This window comes from Rhynchophorus ferrugineus, unplaced genomic scaffold (genome assembly GCF_030347505.1).
Source record: "Rhynchophorus ferrugineus isolate W39M unplaced genomic scaffold, kcgeb_rfMv2 rfM4, whole genome shotgun sequence".
NCBI classification, from domain to species: Eukaryota; Metazoa; Arthropoda; class Insecta; order Coleoptera; family Curculionidae; genus Rhynchophorus; species Rhynchophorus ferrugineus.
In genome coordinates, this window is record NW_027472583.1 from 45,742,684 (window position 1) to 45,766,827 (window position 24,144).

Sequence of the window (24,144 nt, forward strand, 5' to 3'; positions counted from 1 at the left end):
AAATGTTGCAGAATTAATATATCTGATTCTTCGAGAGGCAACTAAAGTACTAGCTAGTATATTCACGCTGTGACACTTTTCTCCATAATTTCTCATTGAACTCCCATTCATCATTATTCATCTATTACTCTATGAAGAACAACTCTAGGTGCCATTCATTATTATTCAAAAAACTGTTAGATTGTTATATTCTACAAAATTGTATTCTATAAAACAAGGCGTCATTGGAGGTCATTGAAAGTCTGATCTTAAACGTCACTTCGTAACATTCAAGATCTGTAAACGGAATGGAATTTTATATCGAGTAAGTGTTATTTGTAGCGAATTTTAAAAAATCATTTAAAAAAATCTGTAGACTAGATAACATACATCGATTGCGTTTAAAATGATAAGTTTTTCAATGATAGTTTGAATGAACGTATTTGAATGATATAGCTAGTTTAAGATGTTTTCACCACTCCTAATCATTCATTCTGCTTTGGATGGGCTGTCATTATTAGTTTATGATACAAGCTGTCTGCAGGTCATTAATGTGTATATATCATTGCTACTTCTTCTGTTTATCATGGATTGTTACAAGTTAAGAAGATGCATTTATGTTACATATTTTGTTATGAATCTGTTTTTATAAATGATGGTGAATTTAAAAATGTTAAAAAAGTTACAATGAAACAATACTGGGTTTAGTTTCCTCCATTCATATCAACAACAGCAATAAAATATATTGCAATTTACATTACTGTAAATACGTCTCTGAAAAATAGTGCATGAAATTTTAAACTATCCCAAAGTATTTTTAAAATTACCTAAATTTCTCAACTTTGGTATCATAGGTTGAAAATTAACTTCTTAAAACATTCAGGAACCCTATTAAAAATGGCCCCATAAGAAAATAGAAAATACCATTAAAATGTAATTAAATGAGTTTATTTAAAGATAAAGCCCTAATAGTTCGATTTTTAGATTACATTCGAGATTCTGATGCAGAAAAAATATCGATATTTTTTTAAAATTAAAAATAATTTTTAATAAACGTTTATAGTTGGTACTTAACTTTAAAAATCCACCAATATTTTTTTAAAATTTGGATATATCGAAATATCCATAATTTTTTCGGCGGCAAACTTCTCTACTTCTGACACTAAATATTAAAATAATCTAATATAATTTAATCGAAAATCTAATTTTATAGGATACTAGCTGACCCGGCAGACTTCGTACTACCCCAATCGATAAATAAAATACCTAATAATCCGTAATTAATAAAAAAATGCTCGGTATGAATGAATTTTTATTATTATTTTCAATTAATTACACATGATGTTTCATACTTAAAAAACAGAGTTTTCGTGAAATATTGGCTATTTATAAGGTTTCTGGTGCGGAAATCAACAAAGATGACTGTTTTCAGACGCGCGAACACGCGTCGTCCATGCGCGAATCAGGTGAACTCCAAGTTGATTCCGCAAACTTCCAAAGACTGGCTTTGAAATTTATTTATGGTCATCGTAAAGGCTAGACGTACTGGAAAACGTTTAAAATCGAATGGTCAATACATTGGAATCATCGGTATACGCGGGATCAAGATATCCTCTCCTTTGCATTTTCCCTTTATAATTGTTGCCTCAATGACATTATTCATCATCAGCTATTATATTTGTGAATGTTGGTCAAGAAATGCTTAGAATCATTTCCAATCCCAGAAACTAAAGAGCTGGAAAAAAAAGGATCTGGTGGTGCGACCAATTGTGACAATTTTACTTTGCATCCAGCACAACATAATCCAGTAGATTCACCACTGTATTTTAACGCCTTGCAATATTTACAGATTATTGTCACTTCCCCAATTGTTACCCATTTGTCGACACAATAATCTATTTACGCATCCTAGTAGAATGCAGCTCGTTCCAGGATCACAGAAGCACTGTGTCTGCGGAATCGATCAATTTCATTATGTCATGCTTGCTCTTGTGTTTGATGTGCACTCACTTGTTGCATTCTAAGCATATCTACTTCAATGTTACTCTCAAAAGAACGCAATTCTGACATAGCAACTCTCTGGTCATCAGTGCGGTTAGCACATGAAGTAGCTCTTCGCACATTTGATCGACTGCGACGACATATGTTAGGTCGTGTTCTCCTCGGCATCGTAAATTGTAATTAATCAAAGTGAGAAAAGTTCTCGCGCACTTAGTAGTAAAGTGTCACTATACAAATCAACAAAAACAAGAGTACCTAATTTGAAATGTCACTATCACAAAGTATCACCGAAGTTAAGTTAGTTCTCGCGTACGTAGCGGTACAGAAAAAGTTCGTCACTCAAAAAGATAGAAGGGTGCACTCTTTGTCTGATGTATCGATCGACATAGAACATGGATCGACATATTAGTTGTTTTTCAAATGTCAAATATTATGGTAGTGGTTAGAAATTTAATTTGTGACCAAAAGACATATTAGTTGGTTGTCAAATGTCAAATATAGTTGCGTTCAGAAATTTAATTTGTGACTTAAGAATTAGCAATCTATATAAAAATAATATGATAGTTAACAACTGTAGTTAGCTAAAATGAAGTTTATTTTGTATCTCCTGAGAATGAAGATATAGAACTTCTAATTAGTTATTCATTTTACACTATTCTTTCTAGTTAATTTCTGAACAATGGGGTATACATCAAAGAAGAAACAAAATTGTTGTTTTTATTGAATTTCGAGCATTTTCATACTCATTCACTTTTTGAACCTTCCTTGGACTTCTACAAGTAATTCAAGATCAAAATCATCCAAATCGGTTCAACCGTTCTCGAGTTTTAGCGAGACTAACGAACGATTCATTTATATATATACGTATATACGTATATACGTATTTATATATATACGGATAATACGTATAGACCTAAATTGTTCATAAGAAATTGGTTTATAAAAAATCGCATCGAAAATATTTCTGAACCTAATAAAATTCTTAGGTTTTTGAAGAATTATCGTTGTCCGCCTTTATAAACACATTCTAAATAAGTGGAAAAGAATGCGTTACTGTTACAATAAAATATTTTACAAACGTCGTTTTGCCAGAAGTTTTGCCAAATTTTTTTGATATATAAAAATACATCTTGTATATGAAAATATTAAATAAACTTTCTATTTTTAGAAAATATTTTTATATTTCAATGTTTTTTTTTATAGATGAAGAATATGCCTTGATGCCGGAGTTGTTCTATATGGACAATTATGATTTATGTATGTTACGAGGTTCGGACGCTCTATACTGCACGTTTACCTTCACATTAAAGGCTCTTGAAGAGAATAACACCGTTTGGAACATTATACAGGTAATATATATTATCATATTATATATATTAAACATATTGTCTTTACTTTTAAATCCATAATTCAAAGACAAATCCAGCTCAAGAGATAATAATAACCCTTTCCACAGTTTCTTACAAACTTATCCATCAGTAAATTTACATCATAACCGCAACAGAAATTAATGTTTCTATATATATGATGTATTTATAATAATATTTACCGCAACAGGACAAACTCTGGTTGCTAAAAAGGAAAAAATATAATAAATAATATAAATAAAATTTATTCTAAAGGTTTTACTATAATAGATCTGGTATATTAACTGAACTCATTATTATTAAGTTCTTGCATGAATTTTGATGCCAACTATGCCTATCCTGACTATGCTTATATTGAATATGCAAGGTATGGAAAAAACAACTGTTAAATAACCTAATTGTTTCTGTCTGTGTTTTCTATAATGCGATGACGAATCTTAATACGATGGTTTTGATGTCTTTATATACAATTACGGCTTTTTGTTTGAATTTGAAGAACTTTGGTGTGAGTAAAAAAGAACGGTTTTGAAGACCAAAAGACTTCAAAGATAAGGAATTTTAAAATGGCTACTACACGAGGCTATTGCATATGGCTATTGAGGTTTCAAAACTTGCTAGGCAAAAAGAAGAGTTTTTTGTGGCGTATTGCCATTGGTTATGAAAATTGGATCTTCTGTGACAATCCCAAAAGTAAAAAGTTTTGGGTTAGTCTAAAAAGAGTGTTCTACATCGAGTGGAACATGCGTGATCATATGGAGGGATCTGGCCAATCAATGATCAACCAGATGAGGCGCTAAAACTGAATAAAACCATTGATATACCGACGTCAGTTGAACAAATTGAACGATATATTGTTAAACAAAAGACTCTATTTATTACTTTTCATACCAGTGCGATCACACAATGCAAGGTTTGTGAGGTGCAAACAACAAAATTACAGCTTTTTTGTATAATTGTAAGCAGGCATATTATTTGGATACTGTTGCCTCAGGTCTTGTGTAGAAATTCGGCCAATTTTTTATGTCTTTAGTAGGTTTTTTCCTCGTTTCTGTAAAGTTTTCTCATTCTGTGCTATGGTCTTTCCTTCCCTCCTTACTATCCAATCCCCTCCACACTCTAAAAATGGCTCCATTAACTATGTGGTTTCTTTTATATATACTTTTCTAATGGTTTTATATTGAAGTTTCCCCATATTTATGCTTTTCTCATCCTGTTTCTCTTGTTGTTGTTGCACTTCTCACTCTTCTAAGATATTTTATTTCCGCTTTTTGGATATTCATATCTTCTAATAATGTTAGCCATTTCTTACCGAACTTTAAAATTTGTCTGAATATCGTTTTGTATAATTTCAGTTTCATTCGATATTTATTTTTAATTAATAACTTTACCGTATTTCTCCGATTATAATATTAACTTGCTTGTCTAAAAATGGCTCCATTAACTATGTGGTTTCTTTTATATATACTTTTCTAATGGTTTTATATTGAAGTTTCTCCATATTTATGCTTTTCTCATCCTGTTTCTCTTGTTGTTGTTGCACTTCTCACTCTTCAAAGATATTTTATTTCCGCTTTTTGGATATTCTTATCTTTTAATAATATTAGCCATATCTTACCGAACTTTAAAATTTGTCTAAATATCGTTTTGTATAATTTCAGTTTCATTCGATATTTATTTTTAATTAATAACTTTACCGTATTTCTCCGATTATAATATTAACTTGCTTGTCTAAAAATGGCTCCATTAACTATGTGGTTTCTTTTATATATACTTTTCTAATGGTTTTATATTGAAGTTTCTCCATATTTATGCTTTTCTCATCCTGTTTCTCTTGTGGTTGTTGCATTTCTCACTCTTCAAAAATATTTTATTTCCGCTTTTTGGATATTCTTATCTTCTAATAATATTAGCCATTTCTTACCGAACTTTAAAATTTGTATAAATATCGTTTTGTATAATTTCAGTTTCATTCGATATTTATTTTTAATTAATAATTTTACCGTATTTCTCCGATTATAATATTAACTTGCTTGTCTAAAAATGGCTCCATTAACTATGTGGTTTCTTTTATATATACTTTTCTAATGGTTTTATATTGAAGTTTCTCCATATTTATGCTTTTCTCATCCTGTTTCTCTTGTTGTTATTGCACTTCTCACTCTTCAAAGATATTTTATTTCCGCTTTTTGGATATTCTTATCTTCTAATAATATTAGCCATTTCTTACCGAACTTTAAAATTTGTATAAATATCGTTTTGTATAATTTCAGTTTCATTCGATATTTATTTTTAATTAATAACTTTACCGTATTTCTCCGATTATAATATTAACTTGCTTGTCTAAAAATGGCTCCATTAACTATGTGGTTTCTTTTATATATACTTTTCTAATGGTTTTATATTGAAGTTTCTCCATATTTATGCTTTTCTCATCCTGTTTCTCTTGTGGTTGTTGCATTTCTCACTCTTCAAAAATATTTTATTTCCGCTTTTTGGATATTCTTATCTTCTAATAATATTAGCCATTTCTTACCGAACTTTAAAATTTGTATAAATATCGTTTTGTATAATTTCAGTTTCATTCGATATTTATTTTTAATTAATAACTTTACCGTATTTCTCCGATTATAATATTAACTTGCTTGTCTAAAAATGGCTCCATTAACTATGTGGTTTCTTTTATATATACTTTTCTAATGGTTTTATATTGAAGTTTCTCCATATTTATGCTTTTCTCATCCTGTTTCTCTTGTTGTTATTGCACTTCTCTCTCTTCAAAGATATTTTATTTCCGCTTTTTGGATATTCTTATCTTCTAATAATATTAGCCATTTTTTACCGAACTTTAAAATTTGTATAAATATCGTTTTGTATAATTTCAGTTTCATTCGATATTTATTTTTAATTAATAACTTTACCGTATTTCTCCGATTATAATATTAACTTGCTTGTCTAAAAATGGCTCCATTAACTATGTGGTTTCTTTTATATATACTTTTCTAATGGTTTTATATTGAAGTTTCTCCATATTTATGCTTTTCTCATCCTGTTTCTCTTGTTGTTATTGCACTTCTCACTCTTCAAAGATATTTTATTTCCGCTTTTTGGATATTCTTATCTTCTAATAATATTAGCCATTTCTTACCGAACTTTAAAATTTGTATAAATATCGTTTTGTATAATTTCAGTTTCATTAGATATTTATTTTTAATTAATAACTTTACCGTATTTCTCCGATTATAATATTAACTTGCTAGTCTAAAAATAGCTCCATTAACTATGTGGTTTCTTTTATATATACTTTTCTAATGGTTTTATATTGAAGTTTCTCCATATTTATGCTTTTCTCATCCTGTTTCTCTTGTGGTTGTTGCATTTCTCACTCTTCAAAAATATTTTATTTCCGCTTTTTGGATATTCTTATCTTCTAATAATATTAGCCATTTCTTACCGAACTTTAAAATTTGTATAAATATCGTTTTGTATAATTTCAGTTTCATTCGATATTTATTTTTAATTAATAACTTTACCGTATTTCTCCGATTATAATATTAACTTGCTTGTCTAAAAATGGCTCCATTAACTATGTGGTTTCTTTTATATATACTTTTCTAATGGTTTTATATTGAAGTTTCTCCATATTTATGCTTTTCTCATCCTGTTTCTCTTGTTGTTATTGCACTTCTCACTCTTCAAAGATATTTTATTTCCGCTTTTTGGATATTCTTATCTTCTAATAATATTAGCCATTTCTTACCGAACTTTAAAATTTGTATAAATATCGTTTTGTATAATTTCAGTTTCATTCGATATTTATTTTTAATTAATAACTTTACCGTATTTCTCCGATTATAATATTAACTTGCTTGTCTAAAAATGGCTCCATTAACTATGTGGTTTCTTTTATATATACTTTTCTAATGGTTTTATATTGAAGTTTCTCCATATTTATGCTTTTCTCACCCTGTTTCTCTTGTTGTTATTGCACTTCTCACTCTTCAAAGATATTTTATTTCCGCTTTTTGGATATTCTTATCTTCTAATAATATTAGCCATTTCTTACCGAACTTTAAAATTTGTATAAATATCGTTTTGTATAATTTCAGTTTCATTCGATATTTATTTTTAATTAATAACTTTACCGTATTTCTCCGATTATAATATTAACTTGCTTGTCTAAAAATGGCTCCATTAACTATGTGGTTTCTTTTATATATACTTTTCTAATGGTTTTATATTGAAGTTTCTCCATATTTATGCTTTTCTCATCCTGTTTCTCTTGTTGTTATTGCACTTCTCACTCTTCAAAGATATTTTATTTCCGCTTTTTGGATATTCTTATCTTCTAATAATATTAGCCATTTCTTACCGAACTTTAAAATTTGTATAAATATCGTTTTGTATAATTTCAGTTTCATTCGATATTTATTTTTAATTAATAACTTTACCGTATTTCTCCGATTATAATATTAACTTGCTTGTCTAAAAATGGCTCCATTAACTATGTGGTTTCTTTTATATATACTTTTCTAATGGTTTTATATTGAAGTTTCTCCATATTTATGCTTTTCTCATCCTGTTTCTCTTGTTGTTGTTGCATTTCTCACTCTTCAAAAATATTTTATTTCCGCTTTTTGGATATTCTTATCTTCTAATAATATTAGCCATTTCTTACCGAACTTTAAAATTTGTATAAATATCGTTTTGTATAATTTCAGTTTCATTCGATATTTATTTTTAATTAATAACTTTACCGTATTTCTCCGATTATAATATTAACTTGCTAGTCTAAAAATGGCTCCATTAACTATGTGGTTTCTTTTATATATACTTTTCTAATGGTTTTATATTGAAGTTTCTCCATATTTATGCTTTTCTCATCCTGTTTCTCTTGTTGTTATTGCACTTCTAACTCTTCAAAGATATTTTATTTCCGCTTTTTGGATATTCTTATCTTCTAATAATATTGGCCATTTCTTACCGAACTTTAAAATTTGTATAAATATCGTTTTGTATAATTTCAGTTTCATTCGATATTTATTTTTAATTAATAACTTTACCGTATTTCTCCGATTATAATATTAACTTGCTTGTCTAAAAATGGCTCCATTAACTATGTGGTTTCTTTTATATATACTTTTCTAATGGTTTTATATTGAAGTTTCTCCATATTTATGCTTTTCTCATCCTGTTTCTCTTGTTGTTGTTGCATTTCTCACTCTTCAAAATTATTTTATTTCCGCTTTTTGGATATTCTTATCTTCTAATAATATTAGCCATTTCTTACCGAACTTTAAAATTTGTATAAATATCGTTTTGTATAATTTCAGTTTCATTCGATATTTATTTTTAATTAATAACTTTACCGTATTTCTCCGATTATAATATTAACTTGCTTGTCTAAAAATGGCTCCATTAACTATGTGGTTTCTTTTATATATACTTTTCTAATGGTTTTATATTGAAGTTTCTCCATATTTATGCTTTTCTCATCCTGTTTCTCTTGTTGTTGTTGCATTTCTCACTCTTCAAAAATATTTTATTTCCGCTTTTTGGTTATTCTTATCTTCTAATAATATTAGCCATTTCTTACCGAACTTTAAAATTTGTATAAATATCGTTTTGTATAATTTCAGTTTCATTCGATATTTATTTTTAATTAATAACTTTACCGTATTTCTCCGATTATAATATTAACTTGCTAGTCTAAAAATGGCTCCATTAACTATGTGGTTTCTTTTATATATACTTTTCTAATGGTTTTATATTGAAGTTTCTCCATATATATGCTTTTCTCATCCTGTTTCTCTTGTTGTTATTGCACTTCTCACTCTTCAAAGATATTTTATTTCCGCTTTTTGGATATTCTTATCTTCTAATAATATTAGCCATTTCTTACCGAACTTTAAAATTTGTATAAATATCGTTTTGTATAATTTCAGTTTCATTCGATATTTATTTTTAATTAATAACTTTACCGTATTTCTCCGATTATAATATTAACTTGCTAGTCTAAAAATGGCTCCATTAACTATGTGGTTTCTTTTATATATACTTTTCTAATGGTTTTATATTGAAGTTTCTCCATATATATGCTTTTCTCATCCTGTTTCTCTTGTTGTTGTTGCATTTCTCACTCTTCAAAAATATTTTATTTACGCTTTTTGGATATTCTTATCTTCTAATAATATTAGCCATTTCTTACCGAACTTTAAAATTTGTATAAATATCGTTTTGTATAATTTCAGTTTCATTCGATATTTATTTTTAATTAATAACTTTACCGTATTTCTCCGATTATAATATTAACTTGCTTGTCTAAAAATGGCTCCATTAACTATGTGGTTTCTTTTATATATACTTTTCTAATGGTTTTATATTGAAGTTTCTCCATATTTATGCTTTTCTCATCCTGTTTCTCTTGTTGTTTTTGCATTTCTCACTCTTCAAAAATATTTTATTTCCGCTTTTTGGATATTCTTATCTTCTAATAATATTAGCCATTTCTTACCGAACTTTAAAATTTGTATAAATATCGTTTTGTATAATTTCAGTTTCATTCGATATTTATTTTTAATTAATAACTTTACCGTATTTCTCCGATTATAATATTAACTTGCTAGTCTAAAAATGGCTCCATTAACTATGTGGTTTCTTTTATATATACCTTTCTAATGGTTTTATATTGAAGTTTCTCCATATTTATGCTTTTCTCATCCTGTTTCTCTTGTTGTTGTTGCATTTCTCACTCTTCAAAAATATTTTATTTCCGCTTTTTGGATATTCTTATCTTCTAATAATATTAGCCATTTCTTACCGAACTTTAAAATTTGTATAAATATCGTTTTGTATAATTTCAGTTTCATTCGATATTTATTTTTAATTAATAACTTTACCGTATTTCTCCGATTATAATATTAACTTGCTAGTCTAAAAATGGCTCCATTAACTATGTGGTTTCTTTTATATATACTTTTCTAATGGTTTTATATTGAAGTTTCTCCATATTTATGCTTTTCTCATCCTGTTTCTCTTGTTGTTGTTGCATTTCTCACTCTTCAAAAATATTTTATTTCCGCTTTTTGGATATTCTTATCTTCTAATAATATTAGCCATTTCTTACCGAACTTTAAAATTTGTATAAATATCGTTTTGTATAATTTCAGTTTCATTGGATATTTATTTTTAATTAATAACTTTACCGTATTTCTCCGATTATAATATTAACTTGCTAGTCTAAAAATGGCTCCATTAACTATGTGGTTTCTTTTATATATACTTTTCTAATGGTTTTATATTGAAGTTTCTCCATATTTATGCTTTTCTCATCCTGTTTCTCTTGTTGTTGTTGCATTTCTCACTCTTCAAAAATATTTTATTTCCGCTTTTTGGATATTCTTATCTTCTAATAATATTAGCCATTTCTTACCGAACTTTAAAATTTGTATAAATATCGTTTTGTATAATTTCAGTTTCATTCGATATTTATTTTTAATTAATAACTTTACCGTATTTCTCCGATTATAATATTAACTTGCTTGTCTAAAAATGGCTCCATTAACTATGTGGTTTCTTTTATATATACTTTTCTAATGGTTTTATATTGAAGTTTCTCCATATTTATGCTTTTCTCATCCTGTTTCTCTTGTTGTTATTGCACTTCTCACTCTTCAAAGATATTTTATTTCCGCTTTTTGGATATTCTTATCTTCTAATAATATTAGCCATTTCTTACCGAACTTTAAAATTTGTATAAATATCGTTTTGTATAATTTCAGTTTCATTCGATATTTATTTTTAATTAATAACTTTACCGTATTTCTCCGATTATAATATTAACTTGCTTGTCTAAAAATGGCTCCATTAACTATGTGGTTTCTTTTATATATACTTTTCTAATGGTTTTATATTGAAGTTTCTCCATATTTATGCTTTTCTCATCCTGTTTCTCTTGTTGTTATTGCACTTCTCACTCTTCAAAGATATTTTATTTCCGCTTTTTGGATATTCTTATCTTCTAATAATATTAGCCATTTCTTACCGAACTTTAAAATTTGTATAAATATCGTTTTGTATAATTTCAGTTTCATTCGATATTTATTTTTAATTAATAACTTTACCGTATTTCTCCGATTATAATGTTAACTTGCTTGTCTAAAATTGGCTCCATTAACTATGTGGTTTCTTTTATATATACTTTTTTATGGTTTTATATTGAAGTTTCTCCATATTTATGCTTTTCTCATCCTGTTTCTCTTGTTATTGTTGCATTTCTCACTCTTCAAAAATATTTTATTTCCGCTTTTTGGATATTCTTATCTTCTAATAATATTAGCCATTTCTTACCGAACTTTAAAATTTGTATAAATATCGTTTTGTATAATTTCAGTTTCATTCGATATTTATTTTTAATTAATAACTTTACCGTATTTCTCCGATTATAATATTAACTTGCTAGTCTAAAAATGGCTCCATTAACTATGTCGTTTCTTTTATATATACTTTTCTAATGGTTTTATATTGAAGTTTCTCCATATTTATGCTTTTCTCATCCTGTTTCTCTTGTTGTTGTTGCATTTCTCACTCTTCAAAAATATTTTATTTCCGCTTTTTGGATATTCTTATCTTCTAATAATATTAGCCATTTCTTACCGAACTTTAAAATTTGTATAAATATCGTTTTGTATAATTTCAGTTTCATTCGATATTTATTTTTAATTAATAACTTTACCGTATTTCTCCGATTATAATATTAACTTGCTAGTCTAAAAATGGCTCCATTAACTATGTGGTTTCTTTTATATATACTTTTCTAATGGTTTTATATTGAAGTTTCTCCATATTTATGCTTTTCTCATCCTGTTTCTCTTGTTGTTGTTGCATTTCTCACTCTTCAAAAATATTTTATTTCCGCTTTTTGGATATTCTTATCTTCTAATAATATTAGCCATTTCTTACCGAACTTTAAAATTTGTATAAATATCGTTTTGTATAATTTCAGTTTCATTCGATATTTATTTTTAATTAATAACTTTACCGTATTTCTCCGATTATAATATTAACTTGCTTGTCTAAAAATGGCTCCATTAACTATGTGGTTTCTTTTGTATATACTTTTCTAATGGTTTTATATTGAAGTTTCTCCATATTTATGCTTTTCTCATCCTGTTTCTCTTGTTGTTATTGCACTTCTCACTCTTCAAAGATATTTTATTTCCTCTTTTTGGATATTCTTATCTTCTAATAATATTAGCCATTTCTTACCGAACTTTAAAATTTGTATAAATATCGTTTTGTATAATTTCAGTTTCATTCGATATTTATTTTTAATTAATAACTTTACCGTATTTCTCCGATTATAATATTAACTTGCTTGTCTAAAAATGGCTCCATTAACTATGTGGTTTCTTTTATATATACTTTTCTAATGGTTTTATATTGAAGTTTCTCCATATTTATGCTTTTCTCATCCTGTTTCTCTTGTTGTTATTGCACTTCTCACTCTTCAAAGATATTTTATTTCCGCTTTTTGGATATTCTTATCTTCTAATAATATTAGCCATTTCTTACCGAACTTTAAAATTTGTATAAATATCGTTTTGTATAATTTCAGTTTCATTCGATATTTATTTTTAATTAATAACTTTACCGTATTTCTCCGATTATAATGTTAACTTGCTTGTCTAAAATTGGCTCCATTAACTATGTGGTTTCTTTTATATATACTTTTCTAATGGTTTTATATTGAAGTTTCTCCATATTTATGCTTTTCTCATCCTGTTTCTCTTGTTATTGTTGCATTTCTCACTCTTCAAAAATATTTTATTTCCGCTTTTTGGATATTCTTATCTTCTAATAATATTAGCCATTTCTTACCGAACTTTAAAATTTGTATAAATATCGTTTTGTATAATTTCAGTTTCATTCGATATTTATTTTTAATTAATAACTTTACCGTATTTCTCCGATTATAATATTAACTTGCTAGTCTAAAAATGGCTCCATTAACTATGTGGTTTCTTTTATATATACTTTTCTAATGGTTTTATATTGAAGTTTCTCCATATTTATGCTTTTCTCATCCTGTTTCTCTTGTTGTTGTTGCATTTCTCACTCTTCAAAAATATTTTATTTCCGCTTTTTGGATATTCTTATCTTCTAATAATATTAGCCATTTCTTACCGAACTTTAAAATTTGTATAAATATCGTTTTGTATAATTTCAGTTTCATTCGATATTTATTTTTAATTAATAACTTTACCGTATTTCTCCGATTATAATATTAACTTGCTAGTCTAAAAATGGCTCCATTAACTATGTGGTTTCTTTTATATATACTTTTCTAATGGTTTTATATTGAAGTTTCTCCATATTTATGCTTTTCTCATCCTGTTTCTCTTGTTGTTGTTGCATTTCTCACTCTTCAAAAATATTTTATTTCCGCTTTTTGGATATTCTTATCTTCTAATAATATTAGCCATTTCTTACCGAACTTTAAAATTTGTATAAATATCGTTTTGTATAATTTCAGTTTCATTCGATATTTATTTTTAATTAATAACTTTACCGTATTTCTCCGATTATAATATTAACTTGCTTGTCTAAAAATGGCTCCATTAACTATGTGGTTTCCTTTGTATATACTTTTCTAATGGTTTTATATTGAAGTTTCTCCATATTTATGCTTTTCTCATCCTGTTTCTCTTGTTGTTATTGCACTTCTCACTCTTCAAAGATATTTTATTTCCTCTTTTTGGATATTCTTATCTTCTAATAATATTAGCCATTTCTTACCGAACTTTAAAATTTGTATAAATATCGTTTTGTATAATTTCAGTTTCATTCGATATTTATTTTTAATTAATAACTTTACCGTATTTCTCCGATTATAATATTAACTTGCTAGTCTAAAAATGGCTCCATTAACTATGTGGTTTCTTTTATATATACTTTTCTAATGGTTTTATATTGAAGTTTCTCCATATTTATGCTTTTCTCATCCTGTTTCTCTTGTTGTTGTTGCATTTCTCACTCTTCAAAAATATTTTATTTCCGCTTTTTGGATATTCTTATCTTCTAATAATATTAGCCATTTCTTACCGAACTTTAAAATTTGTATAAATATCGTTTTGTATAATTTCAGTTTCATTCGATATTTATTTTTAATTAATAACTTTACCGTATTTCTCCGATTATAATATTAACTTGCTAGTCTAAAAATGGCTCCATTAACTATGTGGTTTCTTTTATATATACTTTTCTAATGGTTTTATATTGAAGTTTCTCCATATTTATGCTTTTCTCATCCTGTTTCTCTTGTTGTTGTTGCACTTCTCACTCTTCAAAGATATTTTATTTCTGCTTTTTGGATATTCTTATCTTTTAATAATATTAGGCATATCTTACCGAACTTTAAAATTTGTCTAAATATCGTTTTGTATAATTTCAGTTTCATTCGATATTTATTTTTAATTAATAACTTTACCGTATTTCTCCGATTATAATATTAACTTGCTTGTCTAAAAATGGCTCCATTAACTATGTGGTTTCTTTTGTATATACTTTTCTAATGGTTTTATATTGAAGTTTCTCCATATTTATGCTTTTCTCATCCTGTTTCTCTTGTTGTTGTTGCACTTCTCACTCTTCAAAGATATTTTATTTCCGCTTTTTGGATATTCTTATCTTTTAATAATATTATCCATATCTTACCGAACTTTAAAATTTGTCTAAATATCGTTTTGTATAATTTCAGTTTCATTCGATATTTATTTTTAATTAATAACTTTATCGTTTTTTTCTAGTCACATACATTTAAAGGAATTTTATGTTCTACCTGACTTTTTCAAATTTTTCATCATAATATTCGTTTTGTTTTTGTTCAATATGATTCCTTATTCTCTTAATACCATGTTACCCCATTATAGCATGATAATTATAGCCTAAATAACTCAAAAAATATAGTAATTTTTATATTAATATTTTTTAGGACGTAAGCTCGGATCCTAGGCACTATAATCATACAAATCTTCGACATGGCATCTGTTTGCCGACGACTTGCTCAGACTATTATAACAAAACATCAGACCATCTTAAAGTAGCTGAAGATTGTTATAAGAAAAAAATGCTTCCTTTGGGTTTAACAGGAACTATCACAAAATTAAAATGCCAGGAATCTGAATCAATTTATCCTATTCGCACTTATGATTGGATATTTGCGTAAGTATCATACGATCGATAAGGGAAAAGTAATTTCGCTTTTTTCTAAAATTATGACTGGTTTCAAAGTCGCGCTTCTAACAGATGGGGCAAAAGTTCCGCTATCATTTTGATTGCGCGCCATCTTGGTTATGTGATGTTCAGCTCGGTTGCGCTTTAACCATTGTGTTGTGTAGATGTCCAAATTTTATTATGGATAAATATATACGCCACAAGAACGAGCAGAAAAACACAATATTTATTGAAAATAATCGTTCCATTATTGCCACACACGAAACCACAATTTATCGTTTAGATGCGAATTTTTGACAGAACGGCAGGACAGCAGACAGGCCTCGTTCTGGAGGGCAACGGGCGTCTCGTAATGCTGAAAATGTGGCTCTGATGCGGGATAGTGTTGCAGAGTCTCCAGAAACATTAATTAGGAGACGTGGTTTCCAGTCACAAATTTCTGCACGCAGTTTAAGGCGAATATTGAAAACTGATTCATGACTGAAAATGTTCCAGTACAAAATTCAATTAGTCCAAAAATTGCTACCGAGAGATCCTGATCATCGAGTAGAGTACAGTAATGCAATCCAAAAGCTGTCTGATGAAACTGAAAAGTTTTTCTCTAAATTGATAATGAGCGATGAAGTCCATTTTCTTTTGAGTGGCTACGCCGATAAAGAGAACAGTCGGTTTTGAGGAACACAAAATCCTCAATTAATTCATGAAACATCATTGCATCTACTACAAACAACTGTATGGTGGTATTGATGCTGGAAACATCATTGGTCCCTATTTTTTTGAAAATGGCCAAGGTGTTGCAGTTACTGTTACTACGGTACCAAGACATGATTCGAAATTTTCTTGTGCCTGAAATTGAAGAACAAGGACTAGAGGATATGTGGGTTCAGCAAGATGGTGCCACAGAACACATATCTCCGGATTTAACAGCACCAGACTTTTTCTTATGGGCTTTTTTAAAAGCAAAAGTTTATGTGAATAAGCCCCAAATGATTCAACATCTTAAAGACAATATTCATCACGAAATTGAAGAAATTCAGTCTCAGATGCCGCAGGATGTCATAAAAAATGCCTTAAAAAGAGCCGAAAGTTGCATAGTGAATCGCGGTCACCATTTAGCTGATATAATTTTTCAACCATAACGAAAAAAAAATATAAAAACCAAATAAACTTTTTATGAAAACTAAATCTTATCTTTTCTTTGAGCAAATTTATAGGTTATCAAAATAGAAGCGAGACATTTATTCTACGTTGTATACTAAATCTATTCAATTACGCTAAATAACATTACACGTTTTGAAAGATTGAGAAAGTTTACAGGAAATTATAGATATACAGAGTGTGGCCAAAATAATGTGAGCAGCTCACATATACAAAATATTTTTTAGTTAATAAAACGTATGCCAGCAGTAGTTTTTAAAATAGCTGCAATTTTTCGTCGAATCGGTTCAGCCAACATAAGTTTGTTCTATTCTTGTATCAAGATACCCACCAACAGCTCTAATGATGTTGGAGATGGCCCTCACACTCTAATGCTCTTCAAACCAAAACTAAACTTTTGTGGCTCATTTTCGCCTTGGAGTGAACACATTGGCATATTAAACAAATGTATGGCTATATTTGTTCATCACTTCGTCTTTTTCTATACATAAACTCGGCCACTTGTAGGACACGGTGTAAGCGATAACTCAACATGCAATTATCTTGGTTATCCCCTATTGGTAGTGCTACTCGCTTACCCAATCAAAAATTATTACACTTTATGTCTGAAGATTCTGAAAGGTCATAATTTTCATATTTTATTTTTTATTTCCGAAAAGGATAAAATGGAACATAAATTCACAGAAAATACTGTAATACTTATGTGCGTGAATGCTCAAATGAAAATGAGAAGTAGAATTCGTTTGATTCTCTTCGTTCAGATGATAAAAAATAAGTGCCATTTTCTCGTAATTGTCGATGAAATTGAAAATGTAGTAGAAACAAAGCTAAACCGAATCATTCTGGAAACCAATGGTAACTCGTGTTGAAAAGAGAGTCATTTACGACAATAATATGAAGAAAATATTGTGCTTTAAGTATACTGAAGCGAATGAAGATGATGCTAAATTAGGGGGGGTAAGGTGCTGGAAAGGAGTGATGAATTAATCGAATCTGGGTAAACCAGTAATTTCAGTCAGGACTATCGAGAATTACAGTGATTGGAGCAAACGATTTAAAAAAACGATAAGAATTGATCAATAGGAAATGTTTTGTCTTTCGGCATGAAAACTTTTTTTAAAAGAAATATTTTGAATAATTAATTGGTGAAACTTATATAAATTCATTAACTTTGAACACAAGAAAACAATAAGAAAAAAACGAAATTGCTTTTTGCCAGTCCAATTAATGTGTCAGTTATGATAATTTAAAATATATATTTATTTCAGGGTTTTTGCAGCTGCTTATATTTTATTTATATTGACTGTTAGCATTTATTGTGGAATTAATTCAAACAAGTCATCACCATATAAACGCAATAGTAAAGGTAAGATATGAAGTTCCTTGATGTATTCTGTGTTGACCACGAACTATCACTTACTATGTCGATATCTTCTGTTGCCATTTATTGACAAGTTTAAAATAAGCTGACTTTACTTCAATCAAATATTATCGTTAAGACGTTTCTATGACTTATTTCTATTATATAAAATCTATTCGACTTCGAATAAATGTTGCAAGAATTCATCTTTAATTTATTGATTTTTGTAATAACCATTAAGCTGTGTGGAAATACTGGATACATGTCTTGTGTCTTTTGTAAACTTAATCTTTTCCAACAATCGTTTGTATTTATATTTGGGATGCAGTCGAAAAGCTTCAGTAAAGTCATGTTCGAATTTATTTTTTCCACATTTATATTTCCTTGCAATTATTTTTCTATAAAAATAACGTCAAACATTAATTCATTAACGGCACTTTGTTTAAGGAGTGGTTATCCTATTTATACTACATTGCGGTTCATTTCTTTCTATCTCATTATATTTACGTTCTTACAATATTACCTACAGTAGCTACAGAACCTCACTTACTTGGAGGGTAGATCCATGACAGCCTCAATATATTATGTGTATTGAAGTATAAAAATACGTAATAGTATTGGTCAAATGATAACGATTTATAACGGTATTGAAAATGTTCAAATTTTAACTCAAGCTTATCTTAAAGTAGTTAATCCCCAAAAGGCCATACAGAGTACCACGAATACGAAGAATATTGTTTACCCAATGTAGTAATGAAGAGGCTGTGATGAAAACTTTAAATTAGCAAATTATCGGAGCTGATATTAGCTCTGATAATGTGAATCAGATTATTAATCTTACCACCTTATTAGGTGGTAGAACAACTTGAAGCTGGTTGCCTAAGAAATCAACAATAGTTGGCATATTTTGCGATAAAGATAACTTACTTAAGTGTCAAATACAGAGTGATAGTTAGCTTACTACACTACTAGAGTTAATATAAACAGCAATAAAACGAGCTGAAATATTCTTAGGATATAACTAAAGAAAAGCACAACGAGATATTTTTAGTTAATCGTGCAAATTCGTGCTCTTGAAGAAGTTGCAGCTTCAAAAGAAGTAGCGCTGAAAAAATTAAAAATTTCTGATCCAAAATTTTTTTCCAGTTCCAAACAGACTGTTACTTCAACGCATATATTTTTGTCATCATTTGACATAATTTTGTAACGTTTGATGTAATTTGATATGAATGATACAATAATTAAGTTCAAAACAAATATTAAACTGAATACTACGAATTATATATTTTTATGTTAGCAATTGAATCTTGAGTGCATACTCCTAGGAAAAAATGGTTCAATTGTCCATTATTGACATTCAACAAATTTTTTCACCAACCTAATATATGTTGAGTGATACAAAATTAAAAATAAAATATTGTAGAAAACTTACAAATATACCAGATCATATAAATTCTGTAAAATATTCAAGGATAATGACTTTTGGTAATCAACTACTTCGTTATGTTTGATTTTCAACGGTTGCAAAAATTAATCGACAAAATCAACTAACTGATAATGGAAAATAGTAATATGTTAATGAGGGTGACCATCGTTTTGAAAGAGTTTTCCGTAAAAAAACTATTCATCAAGTAACGTTGGTCTCGTGTAATGCTGGTCCTCTCTGCACATGCTGTTGGTCCAACAATGGTCTCGTATGTTACAATACTTCCTTGTTCTTCAAGTTAACTGTACTACTTAAAATTTACATTAATTTTTGCCAGCTTCAAAAATTTTCTTTAGTTCATTAAAATATTGTCAGGTTTTTCAATTACTTTTTTATTTTTATTATTTAGTTTAATCATAGTATATAAAACGCAGTGTACCATTTAGTAAACAATTCATTAATTTCATTTTAGTTAATCATGTATTGGAAGCATTTTCTATTTCAAATAACTGGAAACGACTCACCGCTGTTTCGACAAATTCGGATCATGAGAAATTAAAAATTTTTAATGGTCTTAGATTTGCTACGATGTTTTGTGTAATCCTTTCCCACACTTTGTTACAATTATTGGGAGGACCAGTGGGTAATACTAAATATACAGAACAAGTAAGTAATTTACAAATCAATTTGATATATAATTTATTTAGGAAGAATCAGCCCTCAGGAAATATTAGTCAATAATATTAAGATTATAATTTTGTGTTACGATTTTACAAGAATTATGAGATAATATGGAAACATTTACACTACCATTACGTCGAGCACTTCTGTAAATATCTTCATATCATCATAAAACTTTATATCTATTTTAATAATAATATAAATTGAGCGTACAACTGTAAAAAAATAGTAAGACAAAAAGAGAAAATTTGTAAGTTAATGTACAATAATAAGTTTGGCCACTTGGTCACTGTTTGGCCATTTCTACGTTAGAGGAATATCATATTATAAATTGCATAATATATCAACTTGAAACTAATTAAATACAGTACTGTTTAGTTGTATGACATTAAGTCTCATTTGTGTTTTTAAAAACCAATAATATAAAATATTTTTAATTTTACATCTTAATATTTGATATAAATGTATGAGAATAGCAATATTAAATTATTATAAATAATTAATTAATTACAATATTATAGTTCTTGACCTTTGGGCAACTTCAAATTTCTTGTTATTTTAATTATTATTAATATAATAAATATAATTAATATAAATTATTAACATAAAATATTTATATGTTATTTTAATATTAAAATTGTAAGTATTTCTGATTTCAGACCACCAAGAAACCTTTAAATGTTCTGGTACTTCAAGGATCTTACGTAGTACAGACTTTCTTTATTATATCTGGATGGTTATTCTCGTATCAATTTTTTGAAAGAAGGATGACACGAGGCCAATTGAAACCCACATTTTTTCTCCTCGCTATTGTATATAGATATATCAGGTTAGTTTCATACTTCTACAATTTGCCTAATTTGCTTTCTATAATTAGGCCTTTGGTGTTGGCTTTGCGATAAAGGTAAATTAAAGTGAAAGGTAATTTTTGCTATTATGAACATGACCGACAAAATAATAGGAATATTTGACATATACACAATATTTATTCATTAATAAAGCGATGAGCTACCATCTTTTTTTAAAACAACTGTAATTTTTCTCTAAATGGAAATCAACCACTCTGCTTTAAGACGGTTTATAACCGTTCAATTATGTTGAGGTCTGATGATTGTCTTGGTTGATGTTTGATGATTAAACATCTTCGCTAGAATATGAATTCTAATGCTCAACACTCAAGATTTTTGGCTGTAAGTATGGGCAATATCAGTTAAGAGTATGACAATGTTTGGCAGCAATATGCCTGTTATAGTAAAAACTGTATTATTCAGGATGTTGAGATAAGTATAATCAGTAAACCGACAGTGATGTGAATGAGACAGCCAACTGAATGCCACTGATATTGCTACCCAAAGCATAACAGAATCTTCCTCTTTCTCGACTATAGGCTGAAAAGAGTCTGGGTAGAGAGGGGGTAGCTTAGCGTTGTTTTAACCGCCGCAGAATAAAGCGAAATACATATACTATAATATATACACGTTGCATTATTTAAACGGAGGCAGTGTTGCCATCATACAACAATATGAATTATAATAACGTCCCAATGTTGCCGTATCAATTCTGAATTTTAGTTCACTTTGGCTTTGACATACAACAAAATTCTAATCTAAATAAAAAAATTAAACAGAAATACCGTTATTAAATATAACTTATTTTAACATTGTAGTAAATATAATGCGCATATTTAGGACTTAAAACTACAATTAAGTACCCAGTTATAATAGTTTGTAGGTTAGGGTTGTGTTTGATTATATTGACATTCAACTCTTTTCCGTACCACATATGAGTTAGAGTTCTAAGCCCGTTTGTAGTTATTTCAGCTGGAGGACTAATCCAGCAAATTAACAATTGTACATCCAAGTAATATGTTTCCATCTGTACACTGTTTCCTTGTAAAGTCATTTTGATATCACTGCATTTCTTCTTAGTTTATTATGTTACCACCTGTATACAGTTTTCTTGATAAAACTATATTTAATCACTGCATTCTCTCTAATGCAGTTGCGATATCTGCGGAAATGTTAGTATTATTTCTCTTCTCATATATTTTAATCAAATGTTCATATATATTCTGAACAAGTACACACATATCTGTGCACATAAATCTATCACACTCTACAATAAAATTTCCTATAGTTATCGTATATTAATTATATATCACCTTTAGTAGTTTCCACTGTCATCACCCCCTCTTGATAAATTTTCGGCACTGAATCATAATCCCATATTCATAAAATTTCATTAAAGTAGTCATTTTCATTAGAATTAGTTATTTGTCAATTTATTCTTCACTGTTCGTCGGGTTCATCCAAACCGAAGTCTTAACTATTCCTGTTTCCAGCATAAAGAACAATATATCTGCAGTGAACTTTTAAAAATGTTATGACTGATCAAACCTAATCAATTTTTATTCCAAGGTATATCTTTTTCCATCTACTTTAGTTGTCTTAACAGTATTTTTATTACCATCTTGCCATGAGTGACCATAGGATATATTGGTCATCTTCTGAAATATTCATGTCTCATACAAATATGGAAATAATAAGTCTTCCTTGATTTTATTATATGCTTTAAAGCAATGCCTGAAAGTTCAATTCGGTATCTTCGTATGTTATCTTTACATCAATTAAATCCTATATTACACAACAATCTATGGAGGAATGCTGTACATCTCTCAAAGAACTGAATATCTCTAAGCTTTCTATGAATACTTTTCAGATTAACAGTTTCCTCTGAAATAATTGTATTAACTTAAGTATATGTTTAAAAAGCTACCCACTGTTTTGATACATGTCATATATTTGATCCTTGATAGAGTTACCATCAATCTGATCATAATTCGCCACCCCCTTAGTAAAAGGACGGTCTTTTTTCGGTGAATTTAAGATTTTATTTTTAATTTCAGAGAGATATTTCAGTGACTGTGTTCATACTAATATTTAGAGCAGCACGCTAAAATATTTTCAATAAAAACCGCAGCAACTTAATAATTAGAAATAAAAATGCTTACCTCTATAAATAAATTTACTGGCAATTTTTTACTCCATTATCTCGTTCCTGTTCGGAGTAACTCATTATAAATGCAATTTGTTTAATTCTGAATCAGATTAGTTAGAAGCAGCGATTTAAAAGTTATCAAAACAAGCAAAGCGATCAGCTAACGTTTACCATTTTATAACCACGGAATAACTAATGCTGTTTTTGTGACTTAAACACTTATAATTTTGAATATTTTGAAGAATTCTGCAGACCTCTGACAACCGGACGACTTTGGCAGGCTGATTCGGTTACATGTTCGAAATTGTCAGACAGCACTCACGAAATGAGAAGTAAAATATTGTCTGATTCTAAAACGAATTTATAATTTGCGACAGGCACATATTGATGACGTGAGTTCACTGCTATTTTTAATAGAATATATTTAGCAAGTTATTGATAATTCCTATATTGCTGGCAAATGAACGAAGGGACATTGACGGTTTGTGATAGACACAGTTTTACTACCTCCTTCTGGCTCTGCTTGCCTTGATTGTCGGAAACGATTCTCGTTGAAGGAAGAAAAAATAGCAGATGATGAAATATGAATATGTAGAATCTTCACTTTAACAATGGAGTTCATGAACTAGATCACATGATCTAGTACAAGTTGAGATAAATAATGTTGAATAATAAAGTGTTTTGCTAATGTATTTAAAGCAACTTCAATACCATGATTTATTTCATAGTTATCCTGTTATAACAATTTAGGTTGGTGCCAACTCTATTAGTTGTCTGGGCCATACATAGCACATGGCTGGTTCATCTTTCGCGTGGGCCTTATTGGGATGATTTCGTTGGTGAGGAATACAGAAATTGTCGTGCCAATGGGTGGACCAATATGTTGTTTATCAATAATTTAGTACATAAAAACGAGATGGTAACTTTTTATACTAATATTTCGT

General features: G+C 28.6%; 1 protein-coding gene across 1 annotated transcript in view; it reads left to right on the forward strand.

Annotated features, from left to right (window-relative positions):
• Positions 1–24,144, forward strand: part of LOC143195997 (nose resistant to fluoxetine protein 6) — a 44,039-nt gene that overhangs the window by 6,987 nt on the left and 12,908 nt on the right. The window contains exons 2-7 of the mRNA XM_076403567.1: positions 3,184–3,329; positions 15,337–15,566; positions 18,005–18,102; positions 19,995–20,188; positions 20,863–21,032; positions 23,951–24,119. Of these exons, the coding sequence (XP_076259682.1) occupies positions 3,184–3,329; positions 15,337–15,566; positions 18,005–18,102; positions 19,995–20,188; positions 20,863–21,032; positions 23,951–24,119 (1,007 nt within the window). The remainder of the gene's footprint in view (positions 1–3,183; positions 3,330–15,336; positions 15,567–18,004; positions 18,103–19,994; positions 20,189–20,862; positions 21,033–23,950; positions 24,120–24,144) is intronic.